A 20,669-nucleotide genomic window follows, 5' to 3' on the forward strand; every position below is an offset into this window, starting at 1 on the left:
TTCGAACCTTGAAATATGCTTAAGATCAGTGGAACACTAAACCGTGACAAATAATAAAACATAACCAGTGATAAAAAACATAATTGCGGAATAATACAAAACAATTAAAACATCGGTACACACTTTGACATTTTACTTCCTTGTTAACTCTAGAAAGTTATAGTTAATCATGTTCTGTATAGTCGCAGCGTCTGTATTTATATTGCAGAGAACAGACGCAGTGTTATGCTTGCGAAGGGCGATAAATTGAACAGGTCACCCAAAACAAGCTACTGTGATTAGCTGAAAACGTACATTAATCTGTAGAATAAATTATAATTCATATTCTGAATGATTATAATATTATTTAAAAATATACGATAAACCCATCACAAGTGATCCTGAAAGCAATCACGCTACTTTAGATCTTAGATCTCTACTAATCTTTCTTCTTTTAAAGTATTATTTCCGATACTAATTTTTATAAGACTTAATATTTAGTGTATAAAATCAATATATTTTTAATACTTTTCACACTAAACACAGCGGTGGGGTTGGTGAGAGTCTTAACCCCCTCCCCTCCCCTTTAGCCCAACTTTCCTAACAAAGAAATAAATGTTCAATGTATAGGGACATGTTGCAAAATATAGGGCTAAACTTATTTTTTAAAAAATGCAAAGCATCGCTCCCCTTTACTGTCATACACCCCCGTAGAAAATTTCTGAGCACTCGAACATATGAGGCCTCCCGGATGATGTAGTGGTAACGTCATCGCCTTGTAATCGTGCCTATGTTGCCTATCTTTTGTTTTGTTTTCAAAATGTTACTGATATTTTGAGCAACTTTAATACTACACAAGCTTGTAATAATACGATGAATTTTAATCTTTTCATTATCGTTTCCTTCTAGTTTATAGGTAGGAAAGAACAAGTTTGGTGAAGGAAGTTATGCAGAAATTACTACAAAATACACTAATACACACATGGAAGAGGGATCAAAAACGTTGGGTTCGTAAAAATAATATGCATATCGGAGGCAGGATTATTCTCTTAAATTATATTTTATTCTGCTTTTCTCGTGCTTTGTGGTGAAATCATTAATACTACTTGTATGTAATAATAAATGTAACAAGTAGCTGTTGCCGTGGTGATTGTTAGATTTCTTCTGGATTTAGTTTGATCTTTAGATATCACTTAAAGCAACTCAGCTTTATCACTAGGATTCCTTAGACTGCAGTGGTAATTAAGTAACCAAAAAGAAAAATACGTTTGTGTAGCTTCACATTACATTTACACATGTCTCTCACTTTGAACTACGGTTGGAATGTAATGTTGTTAAGGGCTGGTTTGGTTATTTTAATGTACTTTTCCAATTCTCTAGCTGCGTTAATAATAACAATAAAGACGGAAGAGGAACTTATAAAACAAATGAGGCACGAGATAATTGCGTTTTAAACAACTCTGGTACATGCTCACGTTCGTATTTATTTATTGTTGATACAACGAAATAAATATTTAATTAAAAATTATTTCGTTTAATTATTTCATTAATATTACATTAAAATTAAGTAATAAATAAATGTTTAAAAATATATATTGTATCAGCAAATCCAGATTTAAACCGTGAACTCAAAACCAACAATTTCCGTTAGGGAGAATTCACACCGAAGAAACACGCGACACGCGACATGCAACATGTGACACGCGACACGCGGCAAGTGACACTGGTTTCTTTGTTCAGTTTGCATGATGGTACCGATATAATTGCATTAATCAGTTTATTATTCGCCCGAAAATAACGTAACAAGAGTCATTGTTACATGTAAATTGCGTTGTAAAATTTGTGCAAGTTATTGAAACTTGGGAGAGGCATGTTGTGCATGAGAAAACTGAAAAATAATATGCACTGACCTCAAACTGTATACGCTAGGCTTTTCAGCCTGAATAAAACGAATACCTAAACACTAGAGAAATGGTTCTCAACCTTCGTGAAACCATGTCACGGTATTTTTTTTTAAGTCTATACCCTTAGCCGAAGAATTTTCCTCGTAAATCTTTACAGTATTGAAGATTTTATGCATGAATTAACATGTACCTATAAAATTAAATATTAATAAATAAATTCTAGCATAATGATAAGAGTAATAATAGTTTGATTACGTGTGTAGGATTGTTGACAAATATAAAAATATGGAAGACAAAGTGGTAACGTCGTCTCCTTGTAATTAGGTGATCCCGGGTTCGATAACCGGGGAGGCACCGGGCAGATCCAGTTCTGATTAGTCTATTTGTGCATAAAATGGACTTAAAAACCAAAAACTCACAACTCAAATATGATATTGGGATTATGACAGTTGTCAACCAGTTTCAGCAGAACATTTCGGTGCTCAGTATAGTTGATACGAGGGCACAGTATCAAGTCGCGGCCCGGCGGTTGAAAAACAATGCACTAGAGTACTTTACCATGTCGACTAATATATTTTGGACTAAAGTGCCTCAATAAGCTGACTTTTTCAAATAAAAGCAGTCAGGTAAATGGCCAAAACACAGCCCCTTTTCACGATGTTGAAGGCAAATTACAGCTAATACATAACTGCATCAAAAAACTTGATAAAGCGAAATGAACGTTGTGTTTAAATCTTAAAATATTGTTAAAACATTGTACATATCGATATTTTATTATATCAACAAATTAGAACATAATGCCGGTTGGGCTCTCTTCTAGAGTCCAAATACAGTTCGTTGGAATGAAGCATTCTCTGCGCATGCGCGAACAACAAACTGAAGCAACACAATGCACGGTATTGAGAAAACGGCACAGTCCGAGAGGCACGTAAGCGACACGCGACACGTGCATCTTGCCGTGTCTCTTCGGTTCGAAAGTTTGCATTGATTACTGAGTGCTGGCTTCCAAGCGACACGTGTTTCGTGTCGCATGTCGCGTGTCGCGTGTTTCTTCGGTTAAACTTTAGCCCTTTATGATTAAGCTACCAATGTTAGCACATATCCCGAGCTTGTTCACTACTGTATGAAATGGATTTTAAAAATAAATTTCTCGTTAAATGAAAAACCTTTAGAGTGACTAGTGGAAATTCTCTTTATGTCAGCTACGGCCGTAAGAGATGTTTTGTGTTCTATTAGTGGTGCTGCTCTCCATCAAACATTAAAGTAGTGTCTGTAGTGTTACGCAACGCGTCTTCAGCATACAATTGTTTTTTTTTTGTCGTTTTGTCAAAAAGGGAAAAAGAAAGTACCAAAATAAAAATACGAGAGAGAGGGAGGGGGAGAGAGAGGGAGGGGGAGAGAGAGTGTGGGGGAGGGAGGGAGGGAGGGAGAGGGAGAGAATTTTTCTAAAAAAAATGTGTGATATAAACTGTAATAAATAACACTAAAGACAATTTACTTTGTTTATAATATAGTATACATTCTACTTTTTGATATAATTTTTTTTATAATTTTTTTAACATATGCAACATAAAATTAGTAATATATTGTAATATGTTTTATTAACGATGTAAAGAAAAGTTTTAAAAAGTACACTTCGAAGTCGGGAACCGTGGGTATGACTTAAATTATGCATTGAATTCTTTTAAAAAATAAAAGTTAATTCTGAAAAATAGCATATTGAGCGTCTTTACATCAATATTTAACACAATACGAACTCGAAATACTTAATTATAATTTGTTTAATAGTCTGGACTTTCTATGTGAGTTGAACTGGAATTCTTAACCTCTTTCATGATCTGATTGGCATTTCGTCGTTATTTTCCTGTGACGTGATCTGAGTGGTACGACACTTTTATTTCTTGATCGCAGACGAGTCATGTAGCCCTGACCCGAGGGTCAAAACGTGCCCTCCATTGTGGCACTTCATGATAAACAGAGCCAAAGAAAGCTTGGCCTTATAACCTTTCATTGACGCATTCGTAAATAAAACGTCGCCACATGTAAGAAGGCGGATATGTGGTGTATTTATTTCTTTATATTTATTATGTTTTTTTGTTTTTTTGTGATTCAACGGATGTGAAATCATAAAAATGGTAATAATAGAACGCGCTCAGGGTAGGGTGACTTGGATGGAAGAGAAAAGTTCAAAGATTGCAAAACGATGGCATGACCCTCTCGTCCTTTGCAACACCGATATTAATGTCGTCTTAATTAATATTATTATTATTTTCAATTCTCCTGGCAAAGAAGACAGGTTGCACTTCCAAAAGTTAACTATTTTCTGTTTTGTTCTAGTGCTGTTTGGTTAAACATTGAAGGTCCCTGCTAGTAGTACCGTTGTAGTGGTTAAAGTCTTCCACATACATCATTGAGGTACGTTTGAATAATGTTTCTCTTGTGGCAGTTAACAACTTGATGCGTCAGAGCAAAAAAACAACAAAAAAAAAACAAAAAAAAACATGCATAACAACAAACGTCCCACTGTTTACAGAAGTTTCTTTGATTGTGTTTAGATTCTAACTGTTAAGCTGAGACTCTGGTTTGATTACCGCTGTGGATGGTTTCAGGCTGAAATTTTCTATTGGAATTGCTGCATAACTGGATCTGGAGTTCACTCAGACTCTCATAAATGGATACCTGGGGAGTAAACGTGGCAGCAATGCGATGATGATCGCGCCTCAGAAAATGGCCAAGATCGAGATTATTCGAAGCCCTACGTCCAAATCCCTTATGTGCTTCATGCCTCATTGCACGGCCTCGCAAGCAATTATTGATTGATTGATTTGGTGTTTTAACTCCACTTTATGCACAGTAAGGCTAATCGGGACTGGACCTACAGTTTAAAGTGTTATGTGCTTCCACCGGGTATCGAACCCGGGACCCCTTGATTACCGCAAGCAATTAACGTTGCCGAGCAACGTATCCAGGAATTTCATAAAGAAGGATATGAGCGCAAAAGGGTGATATGAAACTTTCTTCTAGCTAGTTGACTTCAATTTAGTTCTTTTTCTTAAATATTAATTTGAGCATAGTATGAAGATAAAAGAAAATACCTAGCTCTAGTTTTAGAAACAAAGGCTCTGTAAAATAATATCAAAACATGTATTCAAGATACATCAATATATTCCTAAAAATAGTTAGGGCATTAAATTTATGAAATTTTGAAGTAATTCATAAGCATTGATAAAATTCAATTATAATTTTGAAATGCAAATTTATTTACTTCATTTTTTAAAAAAATAACATATAACATAACATGATAGAAAACTGTGGAAGTCGAGATGGACATGAAAAAAATTGATATTCAGACAGAAGCCCGGAATTTATTCAACACACATAAAATGTCGGTGTCTTGTAATGCCGGAAAATGGAGGGGGGGGGGGCAAACCACAGTCCTGTCTAGCGCGCCAAAATATGTTTGCTACGGGGCGATCGCTCTCCCCTCTTCTACATTTCTATCCAAAATTGTAGCTTCTAAATTCGTTGTCAGTCGGGGAAGCACTATTTGTGTTTGTATTTTTGTTGTTTCACTTTGTTCCTCTGCCACTTTTGACCAAACGCGATGGAGAATGATGAGACGAAATTAATGAGGGACCCTCACAAAGAACACCAATGCCCAGATGAGATCGCCAGTGACCACCTAGCGGGCTTTCGGTCATAGAGGCGCCTCAACCGGGAAATACATTTGTTCCTAATGTACTGCAGGAGTACACACTAACGTCTCGTCAGCAGATATGCATTGCGTGCAGTCTGCAATGACGTTGTGGTCACGCTGCAGCCTTGTAATCAACGGGTTAGATTCCCGGTAGAAGCAAAATGTACAGAGGTTCGGTTCCCACTACAAACTGTCTGTCCAATTCCAATTAGCCTATCTGAGCATAAAATTAGCCTTGCACTGATATGATTTATTATACCTCCGCTTTTCTGCCAATTTGGGTAATAGCGAGATAGAATTATTAGAAATAGAAATATGATAAAATAAATTCTAAAGCTTTCCCATTTTTCAACTTTGTATATATCCCTGTGGTATAAAATACAATGATCACATATTAAAATCATATGAACTCGTCTGCGAAGTTCAGGTTTGTGATAATGATTTGTGCTGAGCTCTAAAATTATGGGAAAATAAAAATGTTGATCGGATGAAGGGAACGGAACTTTCTTCCGGAAAAACGTATTCTACGGTCTCCTCCATTGTCTGCCTGTTGTGACAGCACACACATTATGGGAGCCCGGTTTTTATACGGTGCACATTGATACGGCTAGGTTAGCTGTGACAATTGAAATGGTTGATTATAATGCGGGTTAAAGGGCAATAACAAGCGTCCACGTCTTAACCCTCCTTCACATAGCACGCATGAGGTGAACAATGACGATAAGTGCATATTTTTTGCCTTTCAAACAGGGTTGTTAAAGGTCCAGGAATTTTAAGTAAATTCAATTCCGGTCCAGGAGAGAAAATCAGCAAGTGTAAATGGGTTCTGGACCGTATAGAACCTTTTTATCTGTAAAGTATTTCAATTCGGTCCAGGAACCTTTTTTCCCGATCATTTTAAATACGGTACAGGAATCTTTATTCATGATCCGGTCCAAGTTCCGTATTGAAATTAAGCAATTCGCAACTTGGACCGAATTTAAATTGTGCGAGAAAAAAGGTTCCGGTCCTCTTGCAGAACCCAATAGAACCCATTAAAATTTATGTGTTCCTGCACCTTTAACAACCCTGCTTTCAAGTTCTCTCCCGATAACCTCACGGTGACTGGTAAAGACGGGGTAAATTATAAGTTTTAATATATATATATATAATTCATTATAATCATATTTTCTCAATCAAATAACTTACGCACATCAAGCAAGGGTAAAATTAACCCCCTGTGAACTCCGCTGGGTCACGACGGCGCACAAGGTGTATGAAGATTTTGATCTTACCCGGCAACCTTTGGCTTCCATAGGATAGTCCATTCGAGAGAGAGAAGCTGGGTGAGCTCTAGAGTTACTTACGCAGAAGGTTGAAGGACCAATCCCTACCCCGAGATATCACCGACCCTGGGTACCTCGAGTACCGACTGGTATGTGCGGTCCTAATTCGTAAACTTGCAAGGCGATTACAACCTCCTGTAAAATGGTATCTAGTATAAAACTATTTCTTATATATTTTAACGTAAATTAATAACATGCTTTTCTACTTACAGGGAACATGGAGAAATGCATTATCTTTATTTTCCTGACCTTCCTACTTCAATCAGAGGTAAGTTTTACAAAATACGGGAAAGAGAAGTATCTCTTTCAAATGTTTCCATCTAGACATACGCCCACATTCCCCTCTCATTATGTACAATCTCAGACAGTTTTGGATTGTAACGACCCTATTGAAATAGCATTGATGAAGTAAGCCCTCAGTATCTGACCATCAGCGCCTTCTGTGTAGACAACCCAAAAAATATTACATTTATCCGCGTTATACGAGGGGGTATCAAAAAGTTTTGTCTGTTGAGGTATAATTTGTTTAATAATGGAAAGATTTAAACAATGAACATACATATAGTTTGCATGTTATGTCCTCTACTCAGAGTTACCCTTCCACACAGTTGCCATCACGTTCGATGCATTTGTGCCAGCGTTTTATCCAGCCCTCAAAACCAGTTTGGAAAAATTCCACAGAACACTCCCTGCCCCACTGTTCAGAGTTGTTTTAACCTCCTGTAGGTCATCGAATCGCATGGCACGAAGCACAGAATTAGCTCAGACTTAAGTAGTTAAGTTCAAAGTGGGAGAAACTGAAAGTGTGGACATGACAAGGAGTGGCAGGCTATCAACGTCGTTGACCGACGACAACCGCCACAGGGATGATGAGCTCATTTGAGAGGATAGACGCATCACCATCCAGGAAATTTCTGATGCAGTGCACATGTCCTATGGGTCAGCACATGCAATGATTGAGAGTTTGGGATACCATAAAGTCTGAGCTAAGTCTGTGCTTCGTGGCATGAGATTCGATGACCTACAGGAGATTAAAACAGCTCTGAACAGTGGGGCAGGGAGTGTTCTGTGGAATTTTTCCAAACTGGTTTTGAGGGCTGGATAACACGCTGGCACAAATGCATCGAACGTGATGGCAACTGTGTGGAAGGGTAACTCTGAGTAGAGGACACTACAGGCAAACTATATGCATTTTCATTGTTTCAATCTTTCCATTATTGAACAAATTATACCTCAACAGACAAAACTTTTTGATACCTCCTCGTATATGTATTAATCAAGGGCAAACATTAAGTAGACTGAAGAGTGATGACTAAAAGATAAACGAGATAAACGTTATATGGTGAAACAAAATATGTTACTAAATACGTAAAGAGGAACAACGACAGCGTAATGAAAAACTAAAATAAATATTGAGAGAAATGACAAACAAACTTTAATGAAAATAATAACAAGTTACGTAAGAAAAAAATATTTGACCAAATCAGAAAATTAACTACCATTCCTATTTGTCCGACAAGTCCAAGCATAAAATTATTGCATTATTTTTAACTTTAACAACCTTTCAGCACTGCGGAAGAGTACTTTCCTCAGGTCTCCTCTGCAGAAAGCCGCCTCCCCGATGGCGTAGTGGTAACATCGTCGCCTTGCAATGAAAGGGTTCCGTGTCCGAAACGCGGCGGAAGCTCATAGTGGTTTGAATCCCACTTTAAACTGTAGTTCCAGTCCCGATTAGCCTATCTGTGCATAACGTGGATTGAAAACAAAAACTCAAACAAACAAACTCTGCACAACGCCTTTTTCCCCTCATTTTTTCCTTTCCACCGTGTAAGTATAGTGATGAGAGGTAAATTTAGAATTTTCAACATAAGGGAGTGTGTAACCGTAAAGTTAGTACCACAATGACCATAAATGAAGTACATGTTGAAACATTTAGTGAATACCGTGAAAACTTTGGGTGGATGTGAATGTGATGTTATATTGTATGGGGAGAAAGGGAGTGCTTGCCACACGCGAAGAAGTTTTATTTTTCTTCTGCTTCTGTATGTCTGTGAAGAAAAGGGTTAGAGAAGGCTGGGACACTTCTGTCGGTTTTAATCAATCAAGTAACGGCGCAACAATCAAGAAGGGATTTTCATGAGTACGTTCTGTAGACTTGTCAGATCTGGGGTATCCATTGGGTTGAAGCAGCCGTGGCCAGAATTTTATTTCGGCGGGGGAGGGGGTCATCCCTTACCAGCAGCGGCCATCTAAAGGTGGGGAGGGGGGAGGGGGAGTGTAGATGTTTGATTTCAGAGATGGTTCAAAGCGTCAGGCAACCAATGGGCCTGGTCAAAGCAAACTATTGTAGGTGGCAGCATCCCTGTTGTGTCCCCACGCTTTTGATCGGCAATTGTTCTCCCATTTAAATACATGGGAAATTTGACGCCGAACGTGCTGCTTTACATTAAATTGCAAGTTTAATATCATCTTAACATCAGAAATGATGTCTGAACATGATAGTTGAATAATCAGTGCTGTAAAAGCAAGATTTTTTAAAAAGACGATCGTCAAAAACAGAAAAGATATTGGAACTCAAAAAAGCCTTAAAATTTGCACAGCACTTGTTTACGTCACTTGCAATTTTCACAATTTAAGTGATCTATTGTTGTGAATCCGGTAAAGAATAATGCATAATAATTCCCCGCGACTGTACTTTTATTTTTATAGATGCTTTTAATAATAACTGACTTTTTTCACGTGATATCATACTTTCCACGTAGCTAGTAAATATGGTCCTTTGTTTTATATACACACATTTATCGTCAAGAATAGTTATTACAAAATTATTTTTTTCTGTTTCATGTCTCGCAACCTCTAGGGCTATCTTATTTACAGGCATTATAATTTTATAATTGTTGTTATCAAGAAAAAGGAGGGCGAAAATATGAGGGGAGAATGTCTGCTTAATACAATGAAAACATACGTTAATAGAGGAAAAGGTCTAAATATGGGCCCCCCTTTTTATGTTGTCATTTTCGGAGGAAAAAAAATAATATATCAAGCACCTGCCTTTAAAATGCATATCTATAAAATATATACTTAAATGTAATAGCACGCCAAAGTATAGAAGGTCTCCATTTTTCATTAAAAAAAAGCAAGTTCCAAAAAATGGTAAAATGAAGTATTTCAAAATTGTGGTCTAAATATGGGCTACTAGTGGCAATATCACAAAAAGCAATTAAAATTTAAAAAACAGTCATTTATCGCTAAAACATTATAAAATTCATATTTATGAATAATCTGTTGTTTTGAAAATCATAACCTATACAAAGCAGATAAGAATTCAGAAAACGCTGAATTAAAACATACCTGCAAAAAGTTTTCGGAGGTCGCAATTCTATAACAGCGTCCAAGGCCGAAACTAACCACCAATTTCTCTTGTAAATTGGCGCCGCAACCTTTGTCCTTGACAGCTAACCAGTTCCAATAGCCTATGCCAGGCTGCAGCACCCGGGAGCGTTGATAACTCCAAAACCCATATTTAAACCTTCGCCCATATTTAGACCTTCTCCTCTATTAAATTATCGGATAGGCCATAATGTCAGTCATAGTGTATAATAATATATATCATGCGTTTACGCACTTAATACATTTTTTATTTATAATTTTGGGAGTTTCTTCGATTCCTACTCTCGCCGTTGAATTATACATGCTCGGAACCAGAAAAGAAGCAAAGCATAATCTAAAAATGTAAATTTTTGTATTAGCGACCCATGGCAGCTAGAGACGACCCAAATGACATCAAGTTTAATGTTTCTGTGCATAAACGTACTATATTTAGCTCGTTTTCGCAACCATTCCGTTACGCTTTAACATATTAATTCTAAAGTTCAGGAGAATGTAATTTTCGGAAACTTATGACTGACTACATAATCTTAAAGCTTTACTAAATCCATTTTCATTATCGATTTTCACGAGAAATTCATACCTTCGTTGAAAATAATGTTTGACTAGCCATCCCATCGCGCTCTAACGTAAAGCTTAGGGCAACCAAATAACGAAGGAAATTATTTAGGGACACAACAGGGGTGGCGTAGCCACCGGAAAAGTTTGACAATGAACAGCCCCATTGTAGGATTTCGGGGGGGCTTCAGCCCCCGAGCGCACCCCCAGGCTACGTGCCTGGGTTGAAGCAGCATGCAAAACTCACGAGTGGCGAAACAGGTAAACTCATCTTACTCAAACTACCTGTTCGATGCAGCTGGTCGTACGTACAGCAGGTAAACCTGTTTTATCTACCAAGTGAGTATGGGCGATTAAATGTCAAGTTTGGCAGGCCTCTGGTTTATATAACAGAATATTAAGGGCACGAGGGACAGTTTCCACGTCCAGCCAGTAGCGAGAACCCGAAACTGCTCCTCCCCCACAGACTTTTCCTCGTGGCGAGCAGGGCAAAGAGAGGTTTGTGCGCTGGATGGTTGTAGTACGGGGAGAAAACTTAGCATTACGCTTATGGGAGGGTTGTTTTACTTGTTCTCTTGGGAATATCAAACTTCCGATGGTGTAGAAAAACATATAAGCGGGAACGGGTAAGGTTGAAGATTATGCTTGTGTTATAGGAAAAGTCGAAACTTTCATCTGATTAGAAGCAACTTCAAATTGAAGTTGTTTGTCCATAAGGAGTACCTGGGAGTATTTTAATCATTATTCATCGTATTTTTTACAGATCGTATCTAGCTTAATAATCAACTTTAAAAACTGCTTCCACTTGCAACTCTCTTATCTAGGGCTACCGATACCAGCCGATACTTTGCGGCATTTTGGTTTTACACGGAGTCTACAAAAATGCCAGGCGATACTTTCGCGGAGTCGAATTATCCTGCAAATTATGCAAAATTCAAAGTTTATTTTTATTTTGCACAAATTTTGCACGAAAAACTGTATTTTGTGATTACGTAATAACTATTTTAATATTCTGATGCAATCCTAGAATATTCTAAAGCAAATTTCTTGGTAAATTGATGCATATAAATGGAGAAGAAAATTTACACACCAATATTGATCAATATTGTCAATAAAATATAATTATTGCACTTTTCCAGTATCGGTATCGGTGGGAATCGGTAAGAGTATCGGTATCGGTTCAAAGTGGTATCGGCTCAGCCCTACTTTTGTTCTACATTTTGCTTCTTTCAGTACAGTGCTCATTCCAATGATATTGAAATAAATGCATACCTGATACGAAACTGTCACTCTTCTCCTTAAGTACTCATAACATTCCTGTTGTGTTGACGTTTTCCGTCTACTTCTTTTTAATTCCTCTCCCTTGCTTTTGTCTCGCTTCCATTTTGTACTACTCCATTTAGATTTGTTGAAAAGCGTTTCGAGAAAGGGAATCGTTGTTTCTTAAATTGCAAGGAAGAAGGAAGTCAGAGAGATGAAACGGGAAATCTGTTGGAGGCATCTTGAGAAATCCTCGGAAGATGTACGACTGCCTGGAGAAAATAAATCAACTACATTCTAAAGTGTTGAAGGGGGAGGAAGATATTTATGAGTTGGAAATAAGACTTACTGTATTGCCATTTCCCAACTCCAGTGAACAAATTTATGTGCAGTAGCACAAAGAAAATTTAAGTTTTCCTTCATATGTGTGAAGAGAAGAGTTTTATTAACATATCTGAGAAAAGCGAATGTAAAATAAACAATTAATATGAAGATAAAATGGCATGAGCGATTCCAATTGTAATTTATAAGTACTGAACGCATTTTCCCATGAACTAAAAGTAGTAAGTACGATTCGATAGTGAATGCAGTAGAAAACACGTTCTTGTCATGGGACTAGACTAAAATACAACATCCTTTAGCTTAACACATGCACCATTAAGGTTACTTGCACTGTATATATGTTGTTGTTCTTCGTTTAAAATTATGACGAGTGCGTCAGCGACTATGTTAAACGACCAACTAAATATTACTAATATTACTGCTAAGACGAACTGCAATATTAATAATTGAACATATACCTAAACCTGGACATCACGAATAGAACTTTCCAAAATTCGAGACTAAAAAATAGGACTCGGTATGCAGATTGAAGATAAAACTACAGCCAGGAAGAAACTTGACATATTAATTTCCAGGCGCCAGAGCTTCTTTGTCCGTAACGACTCTTGTTCTCAAACTGTAGTGTATGGGAGAGAGGCTGGCAGCTGCGTATTTACGCATCGGTGGGATCCGAACCACTATGTGAGTCAACCGGGCATTGAACCCGGGATTCCTTGATTACAAAGCAACGGCCATCGGTAAGGCCCAAATTTCTGTCTTGCAGCAGTCTTCTTTAAATGAACACACCTGTATACGTGTCACGTGGATAAAATGTACGTCTCACATATTCTGGTGTTTGTTAAATTATTTTACATCATTAGTAAGTCTGATTGGTAAAAAGTCACGTGTTTCAACGTATCGGTTTTCTTGACATTCACATATTTTCGTCTTTCTTTTTAGACGAAGCCGACGTTTCACACAACTACCGACTTAGTGGACACCGATGGAGAGGATCCGCTGATCGACAACAACGAGTTGTCTCGAGCAACAAGAAAGGCTGGTGATCACAATAAGAAAGATGAAACCGATTCGCTGGACGCGGTAATAGAAGTCCTAGCCAAGATCAAAATGGAAGCCGACCGTCAAATGGGAGGATTAGACCGAAAGAAGAGGGAATCGAATTGGTCCATTCCCTTTATATCTAGCTCGACGGACAGTGCGAAGTCATACCCATCCACCGACCCCAAAGACTTTGATCCCATTCAGAAAGCTGTAAATTACGTGGCCAGGAAGGGCATTTCGTCAAGTTCGACGGTCATCAAGGGGGTGTGGCCTTACGTGGGCCCTGCCGTGATTCAAGTGGCCAAAGTAGTGATCACTCAGTCGGACAACCCCATGGCTGGAGCTGCCGCCGGCGCTCTGGATCTTTTGGTCTGAAAGTGAAACAAGGCCTAATCGCGAATAAACTCCGATTTTGTATAAAATCTTCGCGAAAGAACAATAGGTTGCCGCATAAATTGGCCATATCCAATAAAATATTTGCATTGTGTATTGTAATTTATCAACTGATAGTCTATATGTATAGTTTATAAAAATAAAACTCGAAGTCCTATTACTTCCTTTTTTCCATTTATGATGGTTGGTTGGATGATTGATTTGGTGTTTTAAGTCCAAGACTAATCGGGACTGGACCTACAGTTTCAAAGTGGGATACGGACCACTATGTGCCTCCACCGGAGTATCGAACCCGGGACCCCTTGATTACAAGACGACGACGCTACCACTGTGCCATCGGAGAGTCCCTTTCATTTCTGATGGGTAACTATGTTTGGCAAGCATCATGGGAATTAACTTTCTGCTTTGGGCGGGATGTATATTCTACATATGTCTTGGAAGGGTAACCATTTGGAAGGGGAGTAAATGCTTAATGCTAAGGAATAGTGAAAATGATATGAGAACATATTGTAAGCAAAATTGCTTTCCCGGTCATTAAGATCATTCCTTTATAAATTGTTTTGGAACAACTACATTACACACACCTTTATTTTCTCGTTCTATAACCTTTTTTATGTCTTGGATCTTTACATATGAATCTTCGGAGAGTGTCCATAAGCTCAGTCTTACTGTGAAGGAATTTGTTTATTCCAAATTGAATAATGGTCTTGCAAGGAAGTGGATTTATGGTATAGAATTACTTGTTTTCAAGATCACACAACCTCCACCATGGTTGAGATCGAAAATATTAGGAATGTTTGGTTTCATTTACACTTAACGGCCAATTTTTCCATTAAGGATCTCTACCATGGGCACTAATGCAGTTAAGCCCGAGTGCCAATAGAATCACTCAAAGTTTTTGCAAGTCCATTTTAAGTCTTTTAATCTGGACAATGGGAATTGTATACATGCAATTCGGCTAAGTGAAAACTTCGATTTTCCAATAGACTGTATCAAGTGGGGGAGGGGGTAATGTTAGGCAACACCAGTAAATTTACACATTATTGGCAGGTCAACAGAATAATATACCTTAGCTACTGGCTTATTTTTCATTTGGTTTTTATATATGTTATAGATATAGTAATGCTCTTTTCTTCTTATCAATTACAGGACTTGAAATTCTCAACAATGATCACAAATCCATATTCAGTTCAACAACCGTAACATCTGCCACTACTCGCATTAGGAACATTACATAACAACGATGATTGTGTTCGTTGAAAAGTTCCCATTTAGTATTCAGTGAGAAAGAATAACTAGCTTATAGAAACGTGTTGAGGCCAGGGATTCTGAGTTCGAGCAGGATAACACATGAACTTATCTAATATATTTTTGCGATTAGCCTAGTGAGATAGAAAATAGACTAAATTAATTAATATGTAAATACACATAAGAAGACCAAGTGACGTGGGAGCAGCCATGAAACAAAATACCTGTTTCCGTTATGATTTAGTTAACGACATTATAGTAAGTGAAAATTTCATCCCTCATTATTCTTCATGTTTATTTTTACACGGATATTGTAGGAGCCATTCATTCTCAATAGTAATTCACATGCAGCTATTGTTCTGCAGCAACCGTCTTCGATCTGAAACCTTATTGCTTCATGAGAACAGTATGTATAATCGATCATCCAGCAGTAACATGGCTTCACACAGGGCATTGACCTGCCAGGAGTTGTACTTGAGTAAATATTCCTTTCCTCATTTGTGGTCAAGTTTCTCGACACCTACTGCCCTTCCTGATGGAAAGTAACCTTTAACACACATGAGATGATAATGCCAATGGAATTTCCGTGTTAGTTATCACACAAAGAATACGTGAAACTCGCATGACACTTGAACCTTGGAATTTGAAGGTACTGTGTGCTCTTTCATACACTTACTTTGAAACTACATTTAATATACTTTTCGTTTCAATTCTCCCTCTCTCTCTGTTAATGAGTTGTCATGACATATTATTCTTTTATTGTCATATTGTAAGATATAACAATGCCAACATTTTTTTATGATAGGTTATATTAACAGAGGCAGAAACAACATTGTGAGTTCAATGAACCTTGGAGTTCACGAGACCAATTATCTCTTCCTTCTTTTCAACAATACAATTTTTTTTCTTGCCTTGTGGCAGTCATCTTTCGAATGACCTAAAGTGATGGCACCATGCAGTCATTGATATTTTCTGTTGCAGAGACCTAATTTGCTTTTTATGCTAGTGATACCACTGCCGAGAAACGACTAAAAAATACCGAGAATCGTAGCTCCCTCCTTCTTTTTAAACGATTATCATTTAATTATTTTGTGTCTTCTGTAGATAAATATTTATCAAGCGGGAAGTGAATCTTCGACAATCTTTTTAATTAAAATTCATCAACATTAATTGAATCACGAAAAAAATTTAAAAAAAGGTCTCCAGTATGCTCTGACGAAACAAATTACTACTCGTGACAGGCACTATGCTACCAAGGCACGTGCATTCCTGCGATCAAAGTTCTAGAAAACTTCCACACCAGGAAGACTCGATGGTTGTAGCACATTCTACTTTGACCTTACACTTCACGGTCCCACGGCTGTTTGGAAAGGTTACGTTTGACTTTATGGAGACAGAAAAACTTTCCCGGATGTAGCCAAACCATATTGTTTCAAAACAAAAATATACAAAACAAATAATAAGGAAGTAAGTACCACAAACAAACAAGAAAAAATGTATTGGATAACACCAGCTACATAATATAAAATATATAAAAATAATACACTTGAAGAGCAGAGTAGACCTAACTAGATATTTGAATATAACAGTATGTAGAAGTTCTCTCGGAACAGCGATCAGTTGAACTCTGAAAATGAGAGTCAAATTAGCTCTAAAGATTGGAATCTTCTACAGAACACATCTGATCACTAACCCAAGAGAACCCCTACATCAGTTGGTGCCAGGAACGCTTCAACTCAGCTGAGAAACTTAGCAGTAGTTCATTCCAAAATCAATTTGTGAAGGGGCGTAGTTAGATATTTGCAGCTTACTAGAAAGTAGAAACGCTTTAGAATAGAACAGAAAACAGAAAGAATAGAAAATTGACATTTGGCGGCAAACAAAGAGGTAGGCAAATTGCCCATCACCATTTTAGTTTTAGTTTTTCCACATCCCACGTGTTTTTAATTATTGCTTCTTACTATGTTGGAACAGATGTTGTCTACCTGTTGGCATTTTTGTTTTATTTCATGAACCTCATATTGAGGAACACAAAGTGAATGAACATAATGATGGACAATTTGCTTACTGTTATTTTGGTCGTCGGATGTACATCCATATGTGCTACTTACTCTATTCGTTACATGTAACACTAAACTGTCCAGTTTGACGAGAGTTTTGTGGTCTACGGAGGAGATGAAACAACTAAAGAGACGTTACAATTTATTACAATATTCGAATAATTGTGCCACTTTTTGGCTAATTTGCGAAGATGGGGATGAGTGATGATATGATGAAATTAATGAATGGACACTCACAAACATCCATGCCCAGGCCAGGATTCGAACCCGGGACCCCTGGCGTCGTAGCGACAAAATAATTTTGTTTCATTATAAAACGCAAAAAAAAAAAAAAAACCTCTTCCACAAAATGATGAAGTACTTGAGCTGTAAAATTACTTTGTCACAATGTCATTAGTGTGAGCCGCATTAATCTGTATTTATTACTGATATTTGCAAAAACTGGTTATTGTATGCTATCACAATATTCATCTAGAAACGAACGAAATGTGTTGTCTTGCAACTATTGTCCTTTTATTTAACATATAACAGTATTTTACATCACTACTAGTGGTGAAAATTACTTTATATGTTTTATGTTAGGCAACTGGTGAGTTCCGGTTGTTTAGAAACACCGAGGGCAGTGGCGGCAATTAGGGGGGCGAGGGGGCAGATGCCCCCGCATTATGCTAAACCTTATCTACAAAGGGAAATAAACTATCTTTACCCCCAGATTTAGCACCTTGCCCCCCCCCCCCGCCCGATTTTGGAACCCAATCGCCGCCACTAACGAAGGTAACAGGTATTGTTTCTTTAAACATTTTTATACATTCCAAGGTTTTGAACCCACATTATGAATGACTATTTTTTATGTCACCACAATCACCGGCGATATTTGTGCATAAAATATGGCATGAAATGCATTTAAGGACTAGTAGATAACCAGTGTCAAAGGCGTAGTAGAGGAATAAGTGCCAACAGAATAATGATTAATTCGTGCACAAACGAACGAATCATTCTGAAAATCATCCGCACACAGACGACGTCACATTATAGATAATTTACAAGTTGATAAATAGTAATCAACCAATCATCATATAGCATTGAACAAAACTTCGGTTCAGAGTTTTTTCCTAGATCAGCGTTGGCATGTGCACAAGGAGTCAATGGTTGGAAATGACCGAATTCAGTGAACTAGAGAAAGGATAAATTCATACACGAGTACAAAAATGGGCAAACGTGGGCGGCCGTAGAAAATTCAAATGGGGGGGGGGAGAGGCTTGAAGTGTAGCAAATTTTATTGAAAACCACGACATCGTGTTCCGTCGTGTTAGGGTCACCGTCAAATAGGCAGAGAGGAGAAATAAAATAACAATAGAGAGACAGAAAGAAATATAAGAGAGTGTTTGTGTATGTTTGGGGGGAAGAAATAAAAGGGAGTGAATTAGATATGGAAAGAAGGAAAGAAAGAAAGAAAATATGCTCAGAGAGACAGCAAGAAATAGATGAGTGAGTAAGTAAGAGGGAAAAGGAAGAAAGAAAGAATTAATAAAGAATAGAAAAACGAGAGAGAGAGAGAGAGAGGAGAATTAGAAAATGAGAGACAAAAGGTGGTAAAAGCTGTAATCAATAGCAAAATGCAAGAAAAATATATTCTAATACACAGGAAAGAGAGTAATTGTAGAAAAAACACAAAAAGGAAGAAAAGGAAAATAAATAAAAAAGAATAGAAGAATTAGCTATTTTCCATAATTCAGGGGTGGGGTACAGTCAGTCCTCTTCGTTGACCCTTCCTGTGGGAGTGAAGAGCCTTCCCAAATGACTCCATGCTGGAACTTGTTTTAAGTAACAATTTCAAAGGAACATGAGGATGGTCATTCTATTACCTTGTACGTACGATAATAATGAAAGCAAAGTTTATTTTTGAAGATTAGTCTTTTAACAACACATCCATTGCTTACACTTACTTACATTGTATGTTTTTGTTATATTACGTCAATTTCCCACCGCTATAGGTAAATCGGGATGATGAGGGTGAAACGAAACGCTCATGTTTTACACAGGATTCGAACTTGAGAACATTTAGTTCAACGCGTTTCGCTAATCACTCCATCACGGAGCCTGGTGCTTGAACTTACTTCTATGTGCATTATACGTAGTAAGGAAATGCATTCTGTAATGTAACAGAGCACGAGTGTTTGACTGCGTATGTTCCACTGCAAACAAATAATAGCAAACTGTTAAGTATCATTATACTTCTGTATGCTATCACAAATTATACTTCCTCTACAATTATCTCTCAACATCTATGCAACATTATGTTAGGACTGTGATCTTAAGGCTGGCTATATAACAAATGACATATGAGCATTCGTTCAAAGTTCAATAACATGAATGTGCGAACTTGCACAGAGTAATCGATAGTATTGTAAACATTTAATACAGACTGATTACAACTTCATATGTGGATTTTTCCTACACACATAAGGTTACTTAAACGTTAAATCATAAGTGTGTAAAGATCGTTTACGTGTTTACTAATAACATTGAAATCGTACTCCACGTAATGGGAATAACAATTTACATCTGATGAAACCAAAATATGCATTCTGATCTTTCTGGATTCTGGAAAGATACAGAGACATTACATGACTTGTATGTTGTTAGGCAAATTGCTGCATGTTGCATTCTTATTCAACGAAGAGGAGAGCAGAATCTTAACTTAATTGAGTTTTAATGGAGTAAGTAGAATCTTTGGTTCATATTCAACTCTGCCTCTTATGATTGATGTTTCGATGCGTTATTATTTCGGTCACACCAGGCACTCTCTGATTTCCCTTGTGTTCCTGTGCTATTATTTTCATATATTCCTTACTACGGTAGAAGCCTTGGGCTTCCCCGACAGCGTCGTAACTGACACTGTCAAGAAATTTTGTGTTCGAATCTTGGTAACGAAATAATTGTGGATTCAATTCCCGGTGGAAGCACTTTGCGCAGTTCTGAGGATCAACTTTAAAGTGCATATCCAATCCAGATTAGCCTATATGAGCATAAAGTAAATTTGAAAACAAATCTTTCACTAAGATAGAATCACACAAAGCTACATAAACTAACAATTAAATTAAAACTACTATATTTTCAATAAAATAGTTGATAAAAAGTTTTATGAAATATCAGTCAAAAATAAAATTGTCCAAAAAATAATTAATTTATCGATAGGTTTATGTATTACTTTTTCGATATGTTTATGCATTACTTTAATGTCCATGCTTACTCAATGATGACCGCAATGTATGGCTCTTAATAATTCATTTTGTCTCGGATCCAACTTTAAACTGTAGGTCGACTTATCTATGCATAAAGTGGATTTAAAACAACAACAATTCATTCATTTTGTCGGAGGAGTTCGGATTTTCATTTCCGAATATTGCAATGCAGATACAGCTAAGAACGGACACTATAAAGCATTCTCCTGCACAAATCTGAGATTTACAAA

The 20,669-nt window shown here is 37.3% G+C and overlaps 2 protein-coding genes across 7 annotated transcripts in view; one reads left to right on the plus strand and one right to left on the minus strand.

Annotated features, from left to right (window-relative positions):
* Positions 1-20,669, minus strand: part of LOC145984153 (ras association domain-containing protein 1-like) — a 356,774-nt gene that overhangs the window by 118,708 nt on the left and 217,397 nt on the right. The gene's annotated exons all lie outside the window — the stretch shown is intronic.
* The window catches only part of LOC145984540 (uncharacterized), a 35,554-nt gene that overhangs the window by 8,813 nt on the left and 6,072 nt on the right, over positions 1-20,669 (plus strand). Inside the window, exons 2-3 of one of the 2 annotated variants that reach the window (XM_083118191.1) lie at positions 7,118-7,173; positions 13,392-14,046. In XM_083118191.1, the coding sequence (XP_082974317.1) occupies positions 7,123-7,173; positions 13,392-13,868 (528 nt within the window). In that variant the 5' untranslated portion in view covers positions 7,118-7,122 and the 3' untranslated portion in view covers positions 13,869-14,046. Of the gene's footprint in view, positions 1-7,117; positions 7,174-13,391; positions 14,047-20,669 lie in introns of those variants that run through there. The other variant, XM_083118192.1, reaches the window with a different exon arrangement.

The sequence above is a fragment of the Lepisma saccharinum genome, chromosome 2 (assembly GCF_977018435.1).
Source record: "Lepisma saccharinum chromosome 2, izLepSacc3.1, whole genome shotgun sequence".
NCBI lineage: Eukaryota > Metazoa > Arthropoda > Insecta > Zygentoma > Lepismatidae > Lepisma > Lepisma saccharinum.